Source organism: Peromyscus eremicus, chromosome 11 (assembly GCF_949786415.1).
Source record: "Peromyscus eremicus chromosome 11, PerEre_H2_v1, whole genome shotgun sequence".
Lineage (NCBI taxonomy): Eukaryota > Metazoa > Chordata > Mammalia > Rodentia > Cricetidae > Peromyscus > Peromyscus eremicus.
Genome location: NC_081427.1, coordinates 62,157,252 through 62,177,993, shown reverse-complemented (window position 1 = coordinate 62,177,993; position 20,742 = coordinate 62,157,252). Strand labels below are relative to the sequence as shown.

Sequence of the window (20,742 nt, the reverse complement as noted above, 5' to 3'; positions counted from 1 at the left end):
TCCGCTAATTCCGAGGTTGGCGAGGCACCGCCCACGGCCCGCCTCTTCCGGTCACGGGAGCCTATCACGGAGTCCGAAGGGCACAGCCTGGGCGGAGACGCCGCGATAGGCCCAACCGGGCGGCTGGAGAGAGCGGGAAGCGCAGCGGGCGTGCATCCTCTTCCGCCCCGGCCCGGAAGGGTGATGTGGCTGGACCAGCACCGGCCTCACTATGGTAAGAACCTAGGCTGCTGGGCCGCGGTGCAGCTTCGTGGAGGGGCCGCGGGCTCGCGCGCGGCGGCGGCGGGAATGGTGCGGGCGCTGTGGGGCGCGGGAGCCCGGGCGGGAGCCCGGGCGGGAGCCCGGGCGGGAGCCCGATCCTCCGGGACCCGAGGCTGCACGGACCCAGGAGTCATGCGGCCCCCGATGCTCATCCTGGAGCATCAGGCCGAGAGCCCGGGTGGTGGCTTAGGCCTCTCGCGAAGAGGTCGCCTTGCTGCGTTGTTTAGTACAATAGCGGTGGCATGTTCGACCAGTCGGTTACATATCTCTGTGGACATCTACTCTGAAACGCTGGAGTTTCAGTTTCCTTTCCCCCCTTCTTTTATGTGTTCCGTGTTTCGCCCAACCCTCTTCTTTCAGTAGTAATCAATGGATTGCTGTCTTCCTTAACTCTAGGTCCTGCACCGTCCGTTTTACCTGTTGAATCCAAGGCGAGATAGGGCCCCCTCCCACACCATTCTTTCAGTTCTAATGGTGCTCCTTTGCAAACGGATGTTTTTAATGATTTGAGTTCCCTGCAAAGGTGAATCTGTCGTGTAGGAGCTTAATGTGCTTCCTCATAGTATTGTCTGGCCAGGACCTTCCTCCTCGCAGACCACCACCCTCACTGGGATTTCATGTTTGTGTTGTGGATTATTTAATAGTTTAGACCTCAGAAAAGTTTGCACTGCAAATCACAAAAGAGCAGCGACAAAGTTAAGGCAAGGAACGGGAAGCCCCATGTGGCCAGTGCATAGATAAAGTAGAAATTACTGATAGATACTGAAAACTGTGTATGAAGACATATTACCAGTGTTAGGGTAAATGTCAAATTCCCCTGCACCACCACTTAGGTGAATTTAGAAGCCATTTATAAACATAGTACTAGGGAAAGCATATGTGTGTTATCATCTCAAAAGCAGCCATGACCTCCCTCGCCCCCCTCACCCCCAACCCGGGTTTCTATGGTAAAGAGGTACTGAATTTGAGTTCCTGGAAGTTGCTCCAGCATTGTCTAAGGTATACAGCCTTTAGAACCATAGTCAGAAGCTCAATTAGTCCTTCCTACTTTCTTGACAACTACTTACGTTTATGCATAAGTTGGAGTTCTTTCCTAAAGAAGATTAGCACCTGGTAAAGGAGATAGCATTTATTGGAACATTTTTTGTTCTCTGGGTTAATATTTTATTGGCCATTGCAGCCTCTTTTGCTACCTACCGCACAATAATATACACTTGGCCATAAGGATGTTGTTAATAAGCTGTTACTAAACTTAGAAGAATGCTTTCTTGCCTATTACCAAGAAACTGAAGTAGAATTACTTTGCTCACAGAACAAGTCAAAGGTGCGTTCCTCATCCTGTCCTTCATATTAGATAAAATCAAGTTAGTTTAAGATTGGTGGTATTTAACTTTTTCAAAAAAGAATAATAACAAAACACAAGCCTCTATTTACTAGTACTTGATGTGTATCAGGTTCTGTTTTAAAGGAGTTCCTAAGCATTGTCTTCCTTTCAACTTCTGATGTCTAAGATATTTACAGGTAAAGGAACTGAAAAGTTGGGTGACTGAGTTGCCTAGACTCATATACCTAGTAAGTAAAGCCAGGCCTCAAATTTTATCTTCATGTCTCCCTACAGAACAGTAACAGGAAAAATGTCAGGTGTGTTTTGTGCACATGTGCAACTTTCTTTTCCAGTTTTTTTTTTTTTTTTTTTTCAATCCATGGCTTGTTGAATCGTGGATGTATAACCCACATTGGAGGATGAACTGTATGTATTTGTACGTATATTGTACATGTAGAATGGCTGTGCAAGGATGTGGGATAGTATTATTGAACTGTAGGACTTTTTATTAATCTCTAAGTTTTACTTTTTTAAGTGTTATAAGAAAATATAATTGTATACAATGTTTTATTAGAGATGTTACTGGCCATAAATATTTTAACACATAAAAAAATTAAGGATATTACCCAAGACCATATTGATTTTAAATGACATAGAAGATAAGTCTTAAACTTATTAGCAGCTCCATTTGTCACTGTATATCCTGGTCCTTTCTACTGGTCAGAGGTGCCATTAATCACACAGGAAATCCAAGAGTAAAGACAGGTTTGTAGGAGAAAAGCTTAGGTGATAATTTTGGTTGTATTTGCAATGAAAAGGACAGTGGAAAAGCATGTGTCTTTAGTATTATAAAAATAAATTTAACCTTAGGAAAATGTTTGATGAGCTTCACTCTGAAAGCCATTGCACAAGGTTAATAGGAATGTGATGTAGATGCAGTGATTTCTTAGAGTGCTTAGCCACCAATAAAATACTTCTGAGTTTCCTGAGATTGTAGTTTCTTTATAGTTTAAATCTAAATTTGGGGGTTTGTGTGTTAAAGCTTTGGTTGATTCTAGTGAGCAGCCAGGGATACATGGCTGGCTCTCAGTATTCAGCTTTTCTGTTTTACCAGCCTCTATTTTGTCTTTTCTTGATTGCAAAATACATTTTTTCATAGTATGATTTGCTCTTTGCCCTTCAGAATATCTTTTCAGTCATTTTATCGAGGTATCCTATGAAGAATTCATTTTTTTAAAAACAACTAATCAAGTGTTAGTTCCACCTTTGGACTAGATAGTGACTGAAACGGCCAGAGATGTGTGAACTCTGAACTGTAGCTTGACTCACCACCAAAGTTCTGTAGTGGAAAGTGAGTCTTTATGCACTTCTGAAACAGAAATGTTGATTTACTCAATGATAAATGTATGTGTTAAGTAGTCCAGATATGCAGTAGCCTCTGGATTCTGAAGGACAGGTTATGTGTTCCAGCAGTTTGTGATACTGTTGTAGATAGGGTGTGTTTGTATTTGCAGGCTAATATTTATCTCCGTTTTTACGGTTCCCATTTTTAAAAGACAACAGTACATATGAAGTTCTAAATAAAATCTAGTTGGAAAATGCCGACCTGACCTAGATTCGCAAATTATAAAATGCTGACCCATTTTTCCAGCATGGTATAAATTTTATCATAATTAGGTTAGGGATGTTGATTCTGTGTTCTTCTCTACCCTGAGAAAAGAATAAACTACTTTAGTTTTATGTAAAACAAGTCTAGCTAGTGTTTTGAATATTGCCTTCAGTGTTTAACTCTTTTTTGTTGTTGTTGTTGTTGTTTGGTTTTTGGTTTTTTGGTTTTTCGAGACAGGTTTCTCTATGTAGCTTTGTGCCTTTCCTGGATCTCGCTCTGTAGACCAGGCTGGCCTCGAACTCATAGAGATCCACCTGCCTCTGCCTCCTAAGTTCTGGGATTAAAGGCGTGTGCCACCACCACCCAGCGGTGTTGAACTCTTAAAAATTTTTTTACTTTATTTATTTATTTTATACATCCTGACCAAAGTTTCCCTTCCCTTCTCTCTTTCCAGTGCCCCCAACCTCTCCTCTGCCCATCCCCACCTTCCCACCCTCTCTTCCTCCATTTCTATTCAGAAAATGGCAGACCTCCCATGGATATCAACAAAACATGCATATCAGGTTGCAGTAAGACTAAGCACGTCCCCTTGTATTAAGCCTGGGCAAGGCAACCCAGTATGAGGAATAGGGTCCCAAAAGCCAGCAAAAGACTCAGAGACTATGTGGGGTCCCTGGTGGTCAGTTCAGACTCTGTGAGCCCAGGTTAGTTGATTCTGTCGGGTTTACTTGTGATGTCCTTGACCTACTGGCTCCGACAGTTCTTCCTCTCTCTTTTCAGCAGGATTCCCTGAGCTTGGACAAATCTGTGGCTGTGGCTCTCTGCATCTGTTTCCATCAGTTGATGGATAAAGGCTCTCTGATGACAGTTGGGCTAGTCATCAATCTCTTGAGTATAGCACAATATCATTAGGCATCATTACATTGATATTTTTTTCTCTCCAGTTGTGTTTAGTTCTATCGTAGTTCTCTGGGCCACCCAGCCTCTGGGTCCTGGTACTCTGGGCAGTGTCAGTGTGAGCTAACTCTTGTGGCATGTGTGTGAGGCTGGAACAGTCATTGATTGGCCACTCCCACAATCTCTGTGCCACTCAGCATATCCTATAGGCAGGACAGACTGCAGGTCGAAGGTTATGTGGCTAGGTTGGTGTCCCAATCCCTCTACTGGAAGTCTTGCCTGTCACAGGAGATGGCCAGTTCAGACTACATACAGCTGTATGTAGTCTTAGCTGGGATCATCCTTGTAGTTTAACTCTTAATTTTAAAGTGTACTTGAGTTAAGCTGGGGAAATTAATCAGTAAAAAATTATTTTAAACGTGAGCAATAAATATTTGAAGCTCTAAGACTAATACTCAAAGAAGCCTCTTACTCAGCAAATAAGGTGAACATTTTGTTTTGCTGATGATAAAAATAAATCTGCAAGGAGCCAAAGTGATCTAATACTAAGTTAAAACAGCATCCTTTCTGTCAATTAAGTCTTGTCAACAACCAATAATTATAGGTAAATAGTGTGTACCATATTAATGTATGTATTTCCCTGTGTGGGTTTTTTTTTTTTTTTTTTAAGATTTATTTTGTACTTACTTATTGTTTGGCCCTAAACCCCCTCCTCTATATTTCCAATGTTTAGAGATGGTTTCTTAAGATTTTTAATTTAAAAGTTCTATTAACAATGTCTAAGCTGTTATTTATAATTCTAGAGCAAGGTCCCATATCCAAACTTGGTGGCTATAGCGTTAGCATTCAGGAATGGCTCTAGAAAAAAGAATGCCTCTGGACCCTTTTGTTATTTCACTATTTAAGAAATTGTGCTTTGTAGTTTGTAGTCCCACAGCTCAGACGAACAGAGGCTTAATATTATTTACAAACTGTATGGACTATGGCCAGCTTCTTGCTAGCTAATTCTTATATATTAAATTAACCCATTTCTATTAATCTATGTTTTGCCATGTGTTCTGTGGCTTTACCTATGTCCCATTACATGTTGCTCCTTCGGCAGCTGGCTCGCATCTCCCCAGACTCTGCCTTTTTCTTCCTATCTCTCTCCTTTCCTGCCTGCCTCTAAGCTGCCTTGCCATAGGCCAAAGGAGCGTATTTATTAACCAATGGGAACAACATATATTCACAGCATACAGAAAGGCATCCCCTAGCATTAAACCTTCTGGCTACAATGCTTTTCTTCAGAAAGATTATCAAGTGGCTTCTCATCTGGCTATATTAACTCAGGGGACTAACATGGTTATTCCAAGCTAATGGAAGCTCTGGTTATGGTTGGTGGTAAGTCTGCAGTGGAGAGTTATAATTGAACTTAAGAGGAAAATAATTTAGGAGCCGCTAATGCAGTGTTCTAAAATTAAGAACACAGTTCTGAGTGATCTAAGTTCAAGGAAGGGTTTCTGTGTCCCAACCTAAGGTTACTATTAGTTGTGTTTAGTATTGTTTTCCAGTGAATGCCCCTGATTCAAGGGACTGTCATTTGATACTTCTTTATGAAAAAGAAACATTTATAGATATGGTAGACAGAATGCACCCTATGAAAAAACAATACTTGCACACACACACACAAATATGTGACAAGACTTTGCATCCAAATTTTCATTTGGAAGATTCTGGGGGAGAGAGGGCAATATAGTCACGAGAACATTTAACAGATGAGAAGAGTGGGGTCATAGCCACAGAAATAGTGACGTATGTGTCAGAATATCAGAGAGCTGTAAAGCACTTTAGAAATACAAGGTACTAATAAATTTGTATTGGTGTAAGACCCCAGATTTGTAGTAGTTTTAGCAGAGTAGGAGCCTAATATTTCATTGGGGACATAAGTTTTATATTCATCATATTTCACAATTCGTCTAAGAGATGTGAGCTGTCTAAATTTTTTATAGATATTTTAGAAAATACAAATTTGTTCAACTTTTATAGAATGGGGGTGAGTAGAACTTAGAATATGATGCATAAGTTACTTTTAACTCGGCATTTCCAGTACTCTCTGTCTCTCACCAACAACCCATTAAGGAACACCTGCACCTGTGCAAGAATAGTTTAGTGTAACCATTGCACATCACTAGAAGAGATGGTTTAGTGTGGCTGTTGCACATCACTAGAAGAGATGGTTTAGTATGATCATTGCACATCACTAGAAGAGATGGTTTAGTGTGGCTGTTGCACATCACTAGAGATGGTTTAGTGTGGTTGTTGCACATCACTTAGAAGAGATAGTTTGGTGTGGCTGTTGCACATCACTAGAAGAGTGAAGTTTTGGAGACAGTGTGCCTATCAGAGAAGGTTAACAAATTTTTTTTTTTTTTTTTTGCATGTAAGAAATTAAAGTATAGGTAAGGAAAGGTGGCACTACCCTAAATGCTAAAAAGAATGAACAACTTACATGGGAAATGTTGATTCTAAGTTGTCCTTTGTGGCAGCATCCCATTAAAAACAAAATCTGCATAAATACATGTTTATGTGTAGAAAAGGAACTAGAGTCTCTTTATATGTAAAGATAACAATGATCATCTTCTAGGGCAGTGATTCTCAACCTGTGGGTCACATCTCCTTTGTGGATCACATCAGATATCCTGCATATCAGATATTTACATTACAATTCATAACAGTAACAAAATTATAGTTATGAAGTTGCAATGAAAATAATTTTATGGTTGGGGGTCACCACAACATGAGGAACTGTATTAAAGGATCGCAGCATTAGGAAAGTTGAGAACCATTGCTCTAGAAAAGAAAAGAAGTCGGAACCCTGTGAAGGGTTTTGTATTTTACTTTGATACCTGTAACTATCTAAATTTACATGTACTACCCATGGATTTTAAAAGGTAAAAAAAAACAAAAACAGTAATTAGCAAATTAGCACACAAGAGCATATATATTTGTGACTCCTTGATAATTAGCATGTCTTATAATTAGTATTTTAAGTTGTAGAGTAATTAAGTATCTGGAGTTTTCAGTTAGCAAGTTTACTTACTCACCTATACAAACCTCTTGAAAATGTATATATTGTATGTCTTAGAATGAGTTAGAACAATACGACCTCTTCAAGGTGTGAGCACCCTCAAAGTCAGGCTCCTGATAGAACATTGGAGTTGCAGGTAGTGATAGATGTGAATACTAGGTAGAAATTACATTGATCCATCACAGCCTGGGCCTTTGACATAATCAGGATATTTTGTCTTTGCTTATTTCTCCAAACTGTCTTTGACAAGTAAATATAAATTCACAACAGTTTGTGGACTTTGGATAATTAGCAAAATAGTGTTCTCGGTGGTCTAATCTACATTAGTTTTTCTCAGTAATGCCTGTCATTAATGAAATTTGCCTCTTTCTATTTTGTTATCATGTATTTTCTTTGTTTAGCTTCCATTCTTCCCTTATTAACATTGTCATATGGAAAGTCTCATTTATTTTTCTACTAAATAAGGACATCTGTTTCCCTTAACCCAGAGACTAAGTTTGTATCAGTAGACAGCAGATGCTAAGCATTAGGAGAAATGTTGCAGGTGACAGGCTGATGTCCATAACATAGAAAACACTCTTTTGACCTAAGTCTAAGTACATCTGAAAGACTTTACCATTTAATATTATTTGTTTAAAATACAGAGTTCCTAAACCCCAGAGCAAAGTTGTATATATCATATATTTTGTACATGTAAACAGCTTTCATTTGTAAATGATTGTACACACACAAATGTATATATACACATTCCACTTAATAATAGGCATGATGGTGAGTGTTGTTTTATCTTTTATTATGAAAACCTTCAAACACAGGAAGGTAAAAAGAAGGCTAAGATGAGCTTTTGCATACTCAGCATTTCATGGACAACTCCACTTTCCCCTACACACACAATCAGTGAGAGACCAGCTTGGGTGTCTTACCATTAACCATATTTTTAAAGACATTGGCAGGAGGGGGGACACATGATAAAATCCTCAATTTAGATACCCTGTTAGGAACATAGTAAACCTACATTGTAAAACTAACCATTTACCACTGGAATCTTTTGTTTAAATGTAAGTCTGTTAATTATTTCTACAATTTCTTAGCCAGCCCTTCCCCCCGCACCCACACACAGAGACATGCTGCCTGCCATGTTATCTCTTCTGGAGCCTACCATATTCTTGGTCTTTCCAAATGAAATCATTTGTGGATTGTCATGTATTTGCTTTCTTATTAAAGCTTTTCCTTTTGAAAACCTGTCTTAATCCCCAGGGTTCCAAGCAATCTCTTACAGTTGCTAAAATATATTACTGTTTAGTTTGGAAAGTATCCATCTTTTTCTAACTGGATAATTGCTGTGTGTGTGTCATCTATAACATAAAGATAATAATAACTGTGTTGGCTATGAAGATGATAGTGTAAAAGAATACCAGATGGGGACTGGAGAGATGGCTCAGTGGTTAAGATCTCTGGCTGCTCTTTCAGAGGACCTGGGCTCAATTCCCAGCACCCATGTGGCATCTCACACCTATCTGTAACTCCAGTTCAGGGGATCTGACACCTTCATGCCAATGCACATAAATTATTTTTTGAAAAAGAAGAAGAATACCAGATGAATGTCAGTAATAGTTGTTAGTTAATAAGCCCCAAATACGGAAAGATTCGTGCACTCTAACTTTAAATCCTCAGTGTCAACTTTATTTCCCAGAGTGTACCCTAAATATGCATATCGTCGTTTGCCTAGGAGGAAAGACTATCAGTGTATTCGTGTATGTATCAAATGTTTGAAAGACAATCATTTTGGCAGTGTTTTCTATTTATTATTTTTTTTATGTTACCACTTGTTTTCACAGATGCCAACTTAAAACCAAATTTAATTAGAAGCCAATACATATTAAATATCACCTTTGCTGTGTATGTGAACAAATTTTTTACATAGGAAAGCAAGCATTAAAATGGCGATTACAAATGTTTTTGTTCATCCTTTTCAGACCATAAAACTAACACTCACTAATAAAATCCATCCACAGCCATCCCTTTTCTCCCACTTTGTGTCAGTTTTTACAGGGCTAAAACTATACTAGCATTGAGATCTTGTATTGTGTCTGCCAATACCTACAATTTGTATATAAGCATTTTTGTCACTGATTATATTAGTAAGTGGGGCTAGGGAAATGTCTCAGTAGGTGAGTTGCTTATTGGACAAGCATGAGAACCTGAATTCAACCCCCGGTGGCTACATTTTCCAAAGTTGGCCAATAATCCCATGGCTGGGAAGACAGAGACAGGAGACTGAGAAATTTGCTGTCCAGCCAGGTTAGCTGAATTAGCAAAGTTCAAGTTTCATGAGAGACCTGCCTTAAAAACGAAGGTAGAGAGTGGCAGGAAGATATTGAGCTTCAACCTCTGGTCTCCACATACAAGTACAAATCCATGAAATTGCACACACAAAACACTATTGGTAATGTGCAATCCTTACATTTTTTTCAGTAATGTTTTAATTATAAAAATATATAAAAATAATTTTAGTAATGCCTGACAGGGCTTCTTTAAATTCTCCTGTCCGTTGCTTATTTTTTCACATTTAACCTTGAGAATCAGCTGCCTGTTTCAGAAGTCATGTGTTGTTATTAAGTTCATTTTATAGGTTAGCTTCACAGCGTTCCATTCAGTCTATCCTAATTCTACACAGTGGCCTTCTATGTGTTTTAACGTGATTGTTGGGGTTTGGGGGTCCTTTCCAGCTTCCTCCTCCTCCTCCTCCTCCTCCTAAGATGTTTCTTTTGTTCTAGTTCCTATCTTTATAGTCTTTTTTTTTCTGTTTCGTCTTTCATTTGGTTAATATTACAATTCTGAAGGTTATTGATGTGTGTGATTTGATCCTGTACTACTCTTACCTTGCTTAATTCCCTTGATGTTTATAGCATTTTTCACTAGCTCCTGAGATTTTCAAGTAAAGTCCATTTACAAGTAGCAATTTTACCTTTGAAAAATAATCATGACATATTCCTCCTGGTTTTTAAGAAATCTAGCCGGGCCATGGTAGCACACGCCTTTAACCCCCAGCACTCGGAGGCAAGGCCAGTGGCTCTCTGGGAGTTTGAGGCCAGCCTGGTCTACAAAGCAAGTTCCAGGATAGCTAGAGCTTTTACACAGAGAAACCCTGTCTTCAAAAACCAAAAAAAGAAAAAGAAAAGAAATCTATTTTCACTTCTAAATTTACTAAATAGGCATACTGTTAACTGCTGAGTGGTATTCTTGTATTTTATGTGCCTGCTAATGGAAGAGCCTAATAATGGAAGAGTATTTATCACATACCATGATGCTATTACAACTTCTTAGAAGTGTTAGGAGTGAAACATCTTTCTTTGGATTTGCACTATGTTTCAGGCACATGGCCAGGTGTTAGATTGACAGTCTGATAGTGCAGTGTTTGCGCTTTGGGTGTGACTTGTACAATGGAAGTGTCAGTTGCTATGTGAGGGGTAGAGAAGAGATTGCTAAGGAAAAGCATGGGTGTTCACCTGTAACCCCAGCACTTGAGAGGCGAAGGCAGGAGGGTCTCTAGTTCAAAAGTGGCCTAGGCCATGAAAATAACTGTGTGTGAAATACAGAGGACAGCTGGATTCCTGGAGACTTCCTGACAGAGCTGAGCTGAGAGTCTAGAGAGGACTCGGCAGTTAGGGCACTTGTTGCTCCTGAACAGGGGCTGAATATTGATAGAATGAGCCAAACTCCGGTTTACTTACACTTGAAATGTAAATGTTTCCTGTTTGCCTGTTTAAATATATAATAGGATTCCTATTAAAACTTTACAATAGAGGAAGGAACTATTACATAACAAATAGCTGAAAAGGAAAGGCAGGTGCTTTTCTTTCACCAATGTCTAATAATCTTAATATTTGTCAAGGCTTGGAACATGATTTCATAATTTATGCTTCTCCCAGGCAAAAAGTTGAGCTGAAAGAAACTTTAGTCAGTATTTAATCTTTCTCCCTGGCTCTGCCCAGGTTTGTAAATTCCAAGTGAAGACTAAGAGCACAATGATCCCCTGGGGTCACAGAGCCAGCCACTGGCAGCATGTGGACACCACACTGTTTGCTGTCTAGTACGCTGCATGCCTTGAACATCTGTGTTAATTATATACTGAGTCGACTTTGCTCAGACGTTTTGAATCCATGACATTCACTTTCATGAACTGACATTTTCTACTGCATCTCCTGCATTCTTTACCTTAAAGAATGCAAGAAAAGAATATCTTGAAAGACTTCATGGTGCTGGTTTGCATGTTGTACAACATCTTGTTTGCCTGTAATGTGGAATTGTCTGGCATTTTTTGGATACAAAGTTTTCTCTTGTGATATTAATTTGTTTTTTTTTTTTCCTCTCTCTCTCTTTATAGTCTGCCATTTTCAATTTTCAGAGTCTGTTGACTGTAATCTTGCTGCTTATATGTACGTGTGCTTATATCCGATCCTTGGCACCCAGCCTCCTGGACAGAAATAAAACTGGGTATGTTACTAATGATATCAGTCAAGTCAATTCTCACCAACATCAAATGTAAATTACCATGAAAGTCATTAGACAGTTTAATTCTATTTATAACTTAGTTTTGACTAACTTTTTACATTTTCTTCATGTGTTAAAGCTCTGAAATATATTTGCAGTACCTTACTAAATTAATAAGTAAATTTCAAAAATGATCCAGTGTGACTTGATATTTCACCTACTGAATAAAAGCAGACCAAAGATTTATCTAACTGAAGATGAAACATGTTAAATATCTATCAGTTGTTATCACAATGCCCCATTAACTTTATAAACATGATTTTCCCCATTCCACCCTCTTCTCTGAGCTCCTAGCATTTTATTCTGTTAATCAGTTATTTGGAATTCTAATATAATTAGTAAGATCTAGGAAAATAGGAGTTCTTGTGAAGTAGTCACTATTAAAATTCCAATCAAGTATTTATCTTTTCTAGTCCTGTCATGAAATTTTTCATTCAAAGGGAAGTTGCATGTGGACATGTCTGCCCCTCTTTTCTTTGGGAGTAGGAATGTATCCATAACATGCTACATTGATCAAGGAGTTATCAGGGCTACCAACCTTACAGTACAGGTTGAGTAGTAGTATATTTCTCCTACATTAAAGGCCCCCAAAAGGCTTTCCTGTTTATACATTTTAAAGTATAAGCTAAAGTGATTAGAAACAATTTTACTTATAGATCAGAACTACTTTTCTGTAAAGGTAATTATTAGATTCTCTTTCCTTTACTTGTTTTCTCTGAGACTCACAATAAATTTGTCATTGTATTTACCATGCTTAGGTGGAGTTCCCTAGATATCTGATGTGATGCATTTTTGGTGACTTCACTATTTAAATTTAACTCCATTTTCTAAAAGCTGATTCAAATGGTCTAGAACAGGGCTGCACTGAAAGACTGCTTCTTAGCTCGTTTCCTCCTACTCTCCTAACCCTAATAGCATTATCAGCAGATGCAGATACATTCAAGCCATAGAAATTAAGCAACTGATTGGAGTGCTTTTTAGCAACAAAAAATTCCTTTGAAAAAATAAAATAAACAGCATGCTAGATGTTACAGATGCATGTCTTAGGAAACTCACTGAAGCAACTCACTGATGCTTGATAGGTCTGAACTAAGTCCAGGTTAGGATTCAAAAAAAGCTCCTTATTTCTAGCATATCAGACCTGGAAAGACATGCCCTTTGTGGTCTAGTGATTTCAAACTGTTCAGGGTTCTGAGTTTCCCATGAAGGCGCTTCAGATATCTTGCTGTGTCCTTCAACTCATTCAACCAGAGTAGCTTCAAATCCTTAGTGTTTATTGTGACCTATAGGTGCCTAGAATCAACACACATGGCTTTGCATGGGTGACCTCAGTTTTCTACTCTTCGGTAAAGAATAAGCCAATTCTGAGTAGTACCTAGAGTTCTGTCCCATGATCCTTTAGTCCTGACATTCCTGAACACAGACTCTATATAATCATTTACTCCTCATAAAGTGCTCCGGGCGTGGAGACTGTTAGTAAAGAGATGAAGAACGTCCTCACAGCCCCACAGCAATAAGTAGGGCTGAGTTAAAGCACAGTCTGGCCTTGGCAGTAGCTTAAATTATTTTCAGACTTGTATTTGCCTGTTAGCTTGCTGTTCGCGTGGGATGATTAACTGACCACCTTTCTATGAAGGAAAAAGTATAGAAATATCCCTGAAATATAAGTTCTATAATTTTATTGATCCAGTCTTCATATAAGGAATAAGTAAGGTTGATTTGTCTTAATTAGTATACCATTTATAAACATAATTATAAAAATAGATAAATATAATTACAGGTATGTATAATATTATTCTCAAACCAGCAAAATGGTAGCTGTACTGTTTTTTTAAATTTCTCTGTTGATGGCTCATTTGTTTTTGCCAAAGCTGCTGTTTTTTATGTATTCCAAATAAGTGATGTCCTTTATGTGTGTATATTTAATTCATAATTGTTTTATTCATGGAATTAAAAAGAACATCTTCGTTTTGTTATTCCTAGAATATACATTTTAAATGTCACACTTAATAAAATCATGCTTACTTCCACCTAAACTAATAATTCTCATTATATTAAAAATGTAACCACACATTTATGTTAATTTCCTTGTTGATGAGCACAGGTAGGGACTGCATTAGAGTATACAATTATAGATTAATGAAACACAGAGCTATATTCTGTAAGAAATAAATCTTCTAGTATGTTACAAAAAACTAATCTAAAAACTATCTTCATGTATCATTTTCTCAAAATTACTACTTAACAAGTAATTTTTCTACTTTTGAAAGTGATGAGGAACTTGAAGTTAATAGAATTAATTCAGTGAGTTCTTGTATAAATTTCACCACTTTCACATTAACTTACACTAGTTCTGACCTGTGACACACATATAGTCCAGTTAATAGTGGCTTCTGTCCAATGGTGGTTTGGTGTATCCAGTCCTATTTTCATATATAAGTGGTGGCTCCATGTCCAACAAGCAGATGTTAAAATCCAATATGTAGAATTATTGTTCTCTGTGATGTTGTCGGGAATGAACTGGCTTTCCCAGTAATCAGGAAATGTTTTGTTCTTTTTTATCCTGTATAGACTATTGGGAATATTTTGGAAGTGTGCCCGAATTGGTAAGTGTCTAATCTCCATTCATTTCTTCAGCTGTAAATTATTGGCCACTTTAGTTATATTATACGCATGGCAATCAAATGTCAGTTTTAGGCTTCTCAATCCTCTGTACTCTTTTTGCAAGAATTTACGGAATTCTCCCAATCAGTTTTCTTTCTGATATTTAAAAGTAGATGTAATGGGAGACTTTGCAATGTTTTATTAACAGGAGGTTAATAAAACACAGAGCTATATTCTGTAACTTCTAGTACTATCTATGTACCATTTTCTCAAAATTACTACTTAATTAATATAACTTTTCTGCTTCTGAAAGGGATAAGGAACTTGAAGTTTAATGAATTAACATATTGAAATCAAGTATCAGATCTCGTGTGTCTCTGGACTTGCAGCAAATTTAGACAGTATTGTTAGTACATGTTTATACCATGCTCTTTTGGATCATGTATGCTATTTTGATAATTTGTAAATTAGAATTTTAAAGCTTTTGTTACATTTTTTAAGGTTTTGGGTTTTTTTTTATATATTTGTGTAAGGGTGAGGGTGCACATGTCGCATTGTACATGTGAAGTTCAGAGCACAGCTTGTAGTAACTACTTTACTCCTTCCCACACATGGTTCCTGCAGAGGCAGGCTTGGCAACAGGTTCCTTTACTCACTCAGTCATCTCAGCAGCCCTCATGATACTGTTTGGATAACTAAGGATGAGCTTCACATCTAATAGGAATAGTAAGATTATTTACATTTTAAGTATGCCTGTGATACATTGGGTTAACGTCTTATTTTATCCTCACACTTGACACTGTTCACATAAATTCAATGATCAGTAAATAAATGAAATGCAATTCAAAAGTACTAGTAGTTTTTAATAATCAGTTATATCATTTTTAACATGTCTAATTAAAAAATACTTTGTGGCATTTGTACTTAGACTGAAAATGAAATTTGTTGTCCTCCTTGGAATTATTTGCATGATATATATACATGCATAAATACATATACATGTATATATATTAATTTGTCATCTTTTTAGTATTTTATTAGCCTTGAATTTCTGTGAAACTACTTTCTCCTGTCAAAACATAGTTAATTTCATAATGTAAAAAATACGTCTGTCTTTTTAGCTAGTTTATCAACAGACCACATGCCCCAAACTTAATCCTTGAGTTAGGATTAAGGATATACAAGTCCCATTCCTGAGGGAAACTATCCTTTGTTCCTAGGTTCTCCTGTTTTGTTTTATTTTTTTCTGTTTCCAGCTTCTCGGAGACATAAAAAGCTTAGAAGATGGTGTGTAACAGGAAACAAAGTTGTTGAAAGTTTCACAGTACAACCTAAGCTCAACAATACTTAGACGTTTTTCTAAAGACCTGGAAACCAGTGTAACATACCTAAGCACAGTTGAGGTATAAATTGGTCTTTAGTGTTCAGACACTCTTTGTTAGTCATTGAACTAATTTTTAGAAAAGGTTTTCTTCCATTGGACTTTTAGATGATAGGCAAGTTTCTAAGAGAAATTAGCAATCTAATAGTAAATTATCCTTAAGTTTCTATGTCTTCTGGATAATTGATAAAAAACAAAGGATTTCACAGAAAAATACTTTATTCAAAGCCATTCTGAAATCAGCATTATCCCCCTGACAATTAAGTGTGCTTTTAACATGAAGTTAAAACATGATGTTTTCTTCTTTCCTGTGGAAATAAGCATGAGAATCTATCATGGGGAATATAATTGGCTTTAAATTAGCAAAAGAATATGTGTAGCCTAGACAAGAGGTTATTATTCAGGGAATATTTGGGACTCTAGCATATGTGTTCAGCTTATAGCCCAACGCTGTCACTTAAAACTTTTTGAGATTCTAGCCAGGTGGTGGTGGCGCACACCTTTCACCCCAGCACTTGGGAGGCCGAGCCAGGCGGATCTCTGTGAGTTCAAGGCCAGCCTGGTCTACAGAGTGAGATCCAGGACAGGCACCAAAACTACACAGAGAAACCCTGTCTTGAAACACCCCCCTCTCGGGGGAAAAAAAAAAAAAAAAAAAACTTGTTGAGATTTTTGTTTCTTTATTGTACTCTTTATGCATGAATTTTGTAGATAACAGTGTTGTATCTCCATGGCATGAAGTTAGACATACCTTGAACAATTTATTGTCAAAACTAGAGTCTGGGACATATAGTGAATATAGGTTACTGAGTTCCCTAAACATCATTCAATGTGTATATGGCCATTCCCAATAAAATTATCCAGTCCAACATGTTAGTGATGCTAGCATTGGAAAGGCCTGACTTAGATTTACAGAGATTTGTATAGATATTTGTCTGCCACTTAGTCACGAATAATGGCTACAAACCCAAAAATAACAGAAGGGATCTTGAATACTTCAAAAAGAACCAAGAAGAGAAGCAGATCACCACCCTCAGTACCTAATGCTCATTGCTAAGTATAAGTAAACCAAACTGCCTAGGAGTCAAGTCACCCTGGAAAAGTATATATAACCAAGAGTATAACCAAGAACAAGGTAGTTAAGAACCTAAGTATAACTGTAAGAGAGACACCAGAGATCTGGCACTGAGGAGCTGAGTTTTCATCTCCATCATAGAAAGTTGCCAACTCCAAAAGAAAACATAAAGGTGCATTTTAGGTCCATTTTATGTAGGAATTAGATATGTAGACAGTTCTGTTTAATAGCTAACCCAAGTGTCCTTTCTGTTCATAATTATGACTAGAAGGGGGTGTAGCTTAAAGCTTCAGACATGTAGTATATACCTGTCTTAATGATTTCCTCAAATATGCTGTTTTTCTGCCTAGGTATAAAAATTCCTTTTCTTTGTGCTTCTTTATTTATTTATATGTCTCCCCCCCCCCCCCCATTCTGAATGGCTCACTTAAAAGTGTTTCTTCTTACAAGAATAAAAGCATTTGCTTTATTTTAGCAAACTAGCGTTTAAAACTCTGGTGCTGAGACACCATTTTCAAGCACCTGCTCCTCTCTATTCTTGACACTGTCTACACAAAAAAGGATGCGATTTTAACAGAACAGTCAGATCATCTTATACTACTAGATATCACATGACAGCAACTGTTTCCCATTCATTGCACAAAGCAGCAACCTGACAAGCAACGTTCTTACTCAAGTTCAACTAAAGATGTTTAGGTCTACCACATGGCAATCTCTTTTAAGAAAATGAAAAACATGAAAATGAAACCCATCTGTAAATTATAGCATTCTAAGTCATGAGATGAGAAAGAAAAGAACTTCCTCAAGAATTAATACTGAGCAGATGGAAAACTCAGTACAGGCATAATTGCTCCCTTTGGGTGTTTACTATGACTGTGCTAAGCAATGAACATACCAGCCCTGAAAAGAATAACAGGCTTTTATAACATCTACCTAAAGTTTATGGATCAGTGAGGTGCTTTGTGGGACTTTAGCCCTAATGAATTAGCATTGTCAACCAGTGTGTTTTAAATTTTTTTTTTTTTTTAGTTAATGTTACTCTAAAAACCCCATTTTCAGTATAGATCCTTTTTTAATAGAAGGCAGTCTATTAAATGTCTGTTGAGAGGAAAGGGGGAAGGGCAAAGGGAATTAAAAAAAAACAAAACAACAAAAAACTTTGAGAACACCAAATCTGTTGTTTTTGTTTTGCTTTAGTTTGGTTTAATTTGGGTTTTTTGTTTTGTTTTGTTTTGTTTTTTGGTTTGGTTTGGTTTAGATTTGAGGACACATTTGTGGACCACATTGATAGGATGATCTTCCTGGAAGAGGGGATTGTAGGCAAAAACCCTGGCTAAATGTCTGCTTTTTAAACTATATGTGATACTTTTGTGACTTTGGCTTTGAATAGACATAAACATATTAACATATCAGTGTGGGCTCAGTGAAGAGGCTCTGAACATTACAGTGACCTTGGGAATTTTAGTTAATGAGGGTGTCAAGGTTGACATTCATGAGAGCCAGGTAATGAGGATCTAAGGTGAACTAAGGCGCCTAGTTATAGGGCAGTGAAGTTTAGATATCATGGAAGAACGTAAGGCTAGTCAGAGCCGGGTCTTAGGCTTGCAAAGAACCCGGATGCTCCCATGTGACTGCTGCTTTCTTTCTTATGCCTGCTGTCCTCTGAATCAGTACAGCTTACAGTTACTAAAGGAGCAGCAACAACTAAAGTGAGGTGACGTCCCCTTACAGGGTCTGTGTGCTGCCAAGACGTTTTCACAAGCCAACATCAGATCTCTAGATCAGTGAAGGAAAGTCTCAAATACAGACACTCTTAAATGAATAGGAATTGACTCATTCAAGAAGTTACTGTGTTTAACATCTACTTTTAAATTATTGAAATATTGAGATTTCGGAAACTTTGTGAGTGGAAATGACAACCAAAATATTCAAACATGAGAGAATTTCCAGCTTTTTAGGGATACTCAATCAATGAAATGTAGTCAGTTATTCCAAAAATCTCCCAAATGGAAAAACCTTCTCATCCCAAACATTTTGAATAAAGAATGTTTGACTGTAAAAGACTCGGTACCATATCCATCAGAAGTAGTCATCACCTTGGGGGAGCTTATATCTATTTTTTTTAATGGGATAATGTTGGCAATCTTGCTGGTCTTCACATATGAGTGGCTTCAAGTGTCATGAACTGGTACCATGATATAAAGAAGATAGTGCTGAATGCTGTGCATTAGATTCCTAAGGTAGAAATTCTTTTTTATGTTTTTTGTTTTGGGGGTTTTTTTTTGTTTGTTTGTTTGATTGTTTTTTCAGAAAGAGGCTCTGAGTTGCTGGAGAGCATTTCTTTGGCTCTCTACTACGTTCTATAGGGGCACAGCCTTGGTACTTTCAGGAACAAGTCTCGGAAATAGCTTGGCAGCTAGCCATGTCCAGCCTTTTTACATTGAGATGTGACGTTGTCATCTACATAGTTCACACTTGCAAACCACACAGTTACAAAAACAATAATAACAAAATAAAATCTTGGGATGGGCCCGCAGGATGACTCAGCATGAAGTAGCACGTGCCTGATAACCCGAGTTCAAGATCCAGAATTCATAGACAGTTGGAAAGAAAGTTAAGAGCCCACTCCAAAGTGGTCCTCTAACCTCCACCATGCAGTGTGGCATGAAGGCACATGGACACAGCACGTGATGAGAATGGTTTGGGTTCTTGTTGCCTTGTGTTGGGCTGCAGTTCTAACACCTTGTTAACCACTTTGTATTGAGCTTGTTTTATGTTGCCTCTGGCTCCTTGTTCTCTCATCTCTCAGTAGTAACCTTATCATATCCATATTAGTCATTCGTTCAACTAAGTCGAATGTCTTCCTTTTTTCAACAGGTGAGCGCAAGAGTCCTTATGTTGCCGTATGCTGTATAGTGATGGCCTTCAGCATCCTCTTCATACAGTAGCTTTGGAAACTACCAGTGTGTGATTGCCATCAGACTCTGTAAACAAGGACTTGCCTCCAGAAAATAACGGGAAGAATAGTTAACCCTTTTATCTCTGAACATGAAATGAGATAAATTTTGAGATGCTGTTCTCTATTTTTGTGCTGTTGGACCAATGAGCTATATAAATAATTAAGATGTAACAGTTTAATACACAGGAATGTGATTATAGCGATCAACCTCAGTTCTGTCATCCAGTATTACACTCTGGCAAACGTCATTCTGTTGTGTCGGGACTGCTTTTCATAAGGTTCTTGAGGGCACGAAGTAGAACACAGAGCTGGCGGATTCCACAGGCTCCTTTCACTAGGGCTGAAAATGTCTTCACAGAATGAGACCTTCTAACGACTGGCCTGTTTTTATTGTTCTATTTTGTTGTTACTGTTCTATGGATTGCATTCATATTTAAACCATTTTGATTGCTAACCAGAGTACCTCTGTTCTTGGCAAATTATTACAGGTGTAAAAATATTTCTTTAACCTAAGAGTGAGGCTTCTGGTCAAGTGTGGTCAAAGACATAGATGCCGTCCTATGAAAAAGATCATTCTAAGAATGGAAAAAGCAGTGGAACAGTGATAGACTAATAATTCATGTGGTTTTCATTCTCTTAGTGTCAAGCCTTCCAAATAGAGCAGCCATTGTAGTTATCCCAAAGGTGGGTTTGTTGTGTTTTTAGTGCATCACTTTAAATCTGGTTTCTTTTCTGTCATCTTAAACTGGAATCACTTCTGACTTCGTAGATGATAAACACATCTCATACCTGCTCAGTCTGGATACTATGGTCTAAGTATCTCTCAGCTTTGACACTGATCAAGAATTTGGGCAGTTTGTAATATGGGTGTGAGAAGACTGGCGATGAAGCATACATATCAAAGGGCACTTAGAAGTTGGTGTTCACCAGTTCTTCAGGTTCAGCTGGAAATCCAGTGCTGTTTCAAAGCTAAGAGGAATTAAATCTACCTGAAAACGCTTACTACACATA

General features: G+C 37.8%; 1 protein-coding gene and 1 non-coding gene across 2 annotated transcripts; both read left to right on the top strand.

Moving 5' to 3' along the window:
- Positions 1 to 84: 84 nt before the first annotated feature.
- Positions 85 to 20,124, top strand: Tmem167a (transmembrane protein 167A). The gene is made up of 4 exons (XM_059276609.1): positions 85 to 214; positions 11,546 to 11,655; positions 14,284 to 14,318; positions 19,650 to 20,124. Exons 1-4 carry the CDS (start codon positions 212 to 214, stop codon positions 19,718 to 19,720), a joined length of 219 nt encoding a protein of 72 aa, XP_059132592.1. The 5' UTR covers positions 85 to 211; the 3' UTR covers positions 19,721 to 20,124.
- LOC131922102 (small nucleolar RNA U109) lies at positions 12,158 to 12,292 on the top strand. Its single transcript, XR_009382211.1, has one exon. It is a non-coding gene; the product is annotated as a small nucleolar RNA U109 (small nucleolar RNA).
- Positions 20,125 to 20,742: the final 618 nt, after the last annotated feature.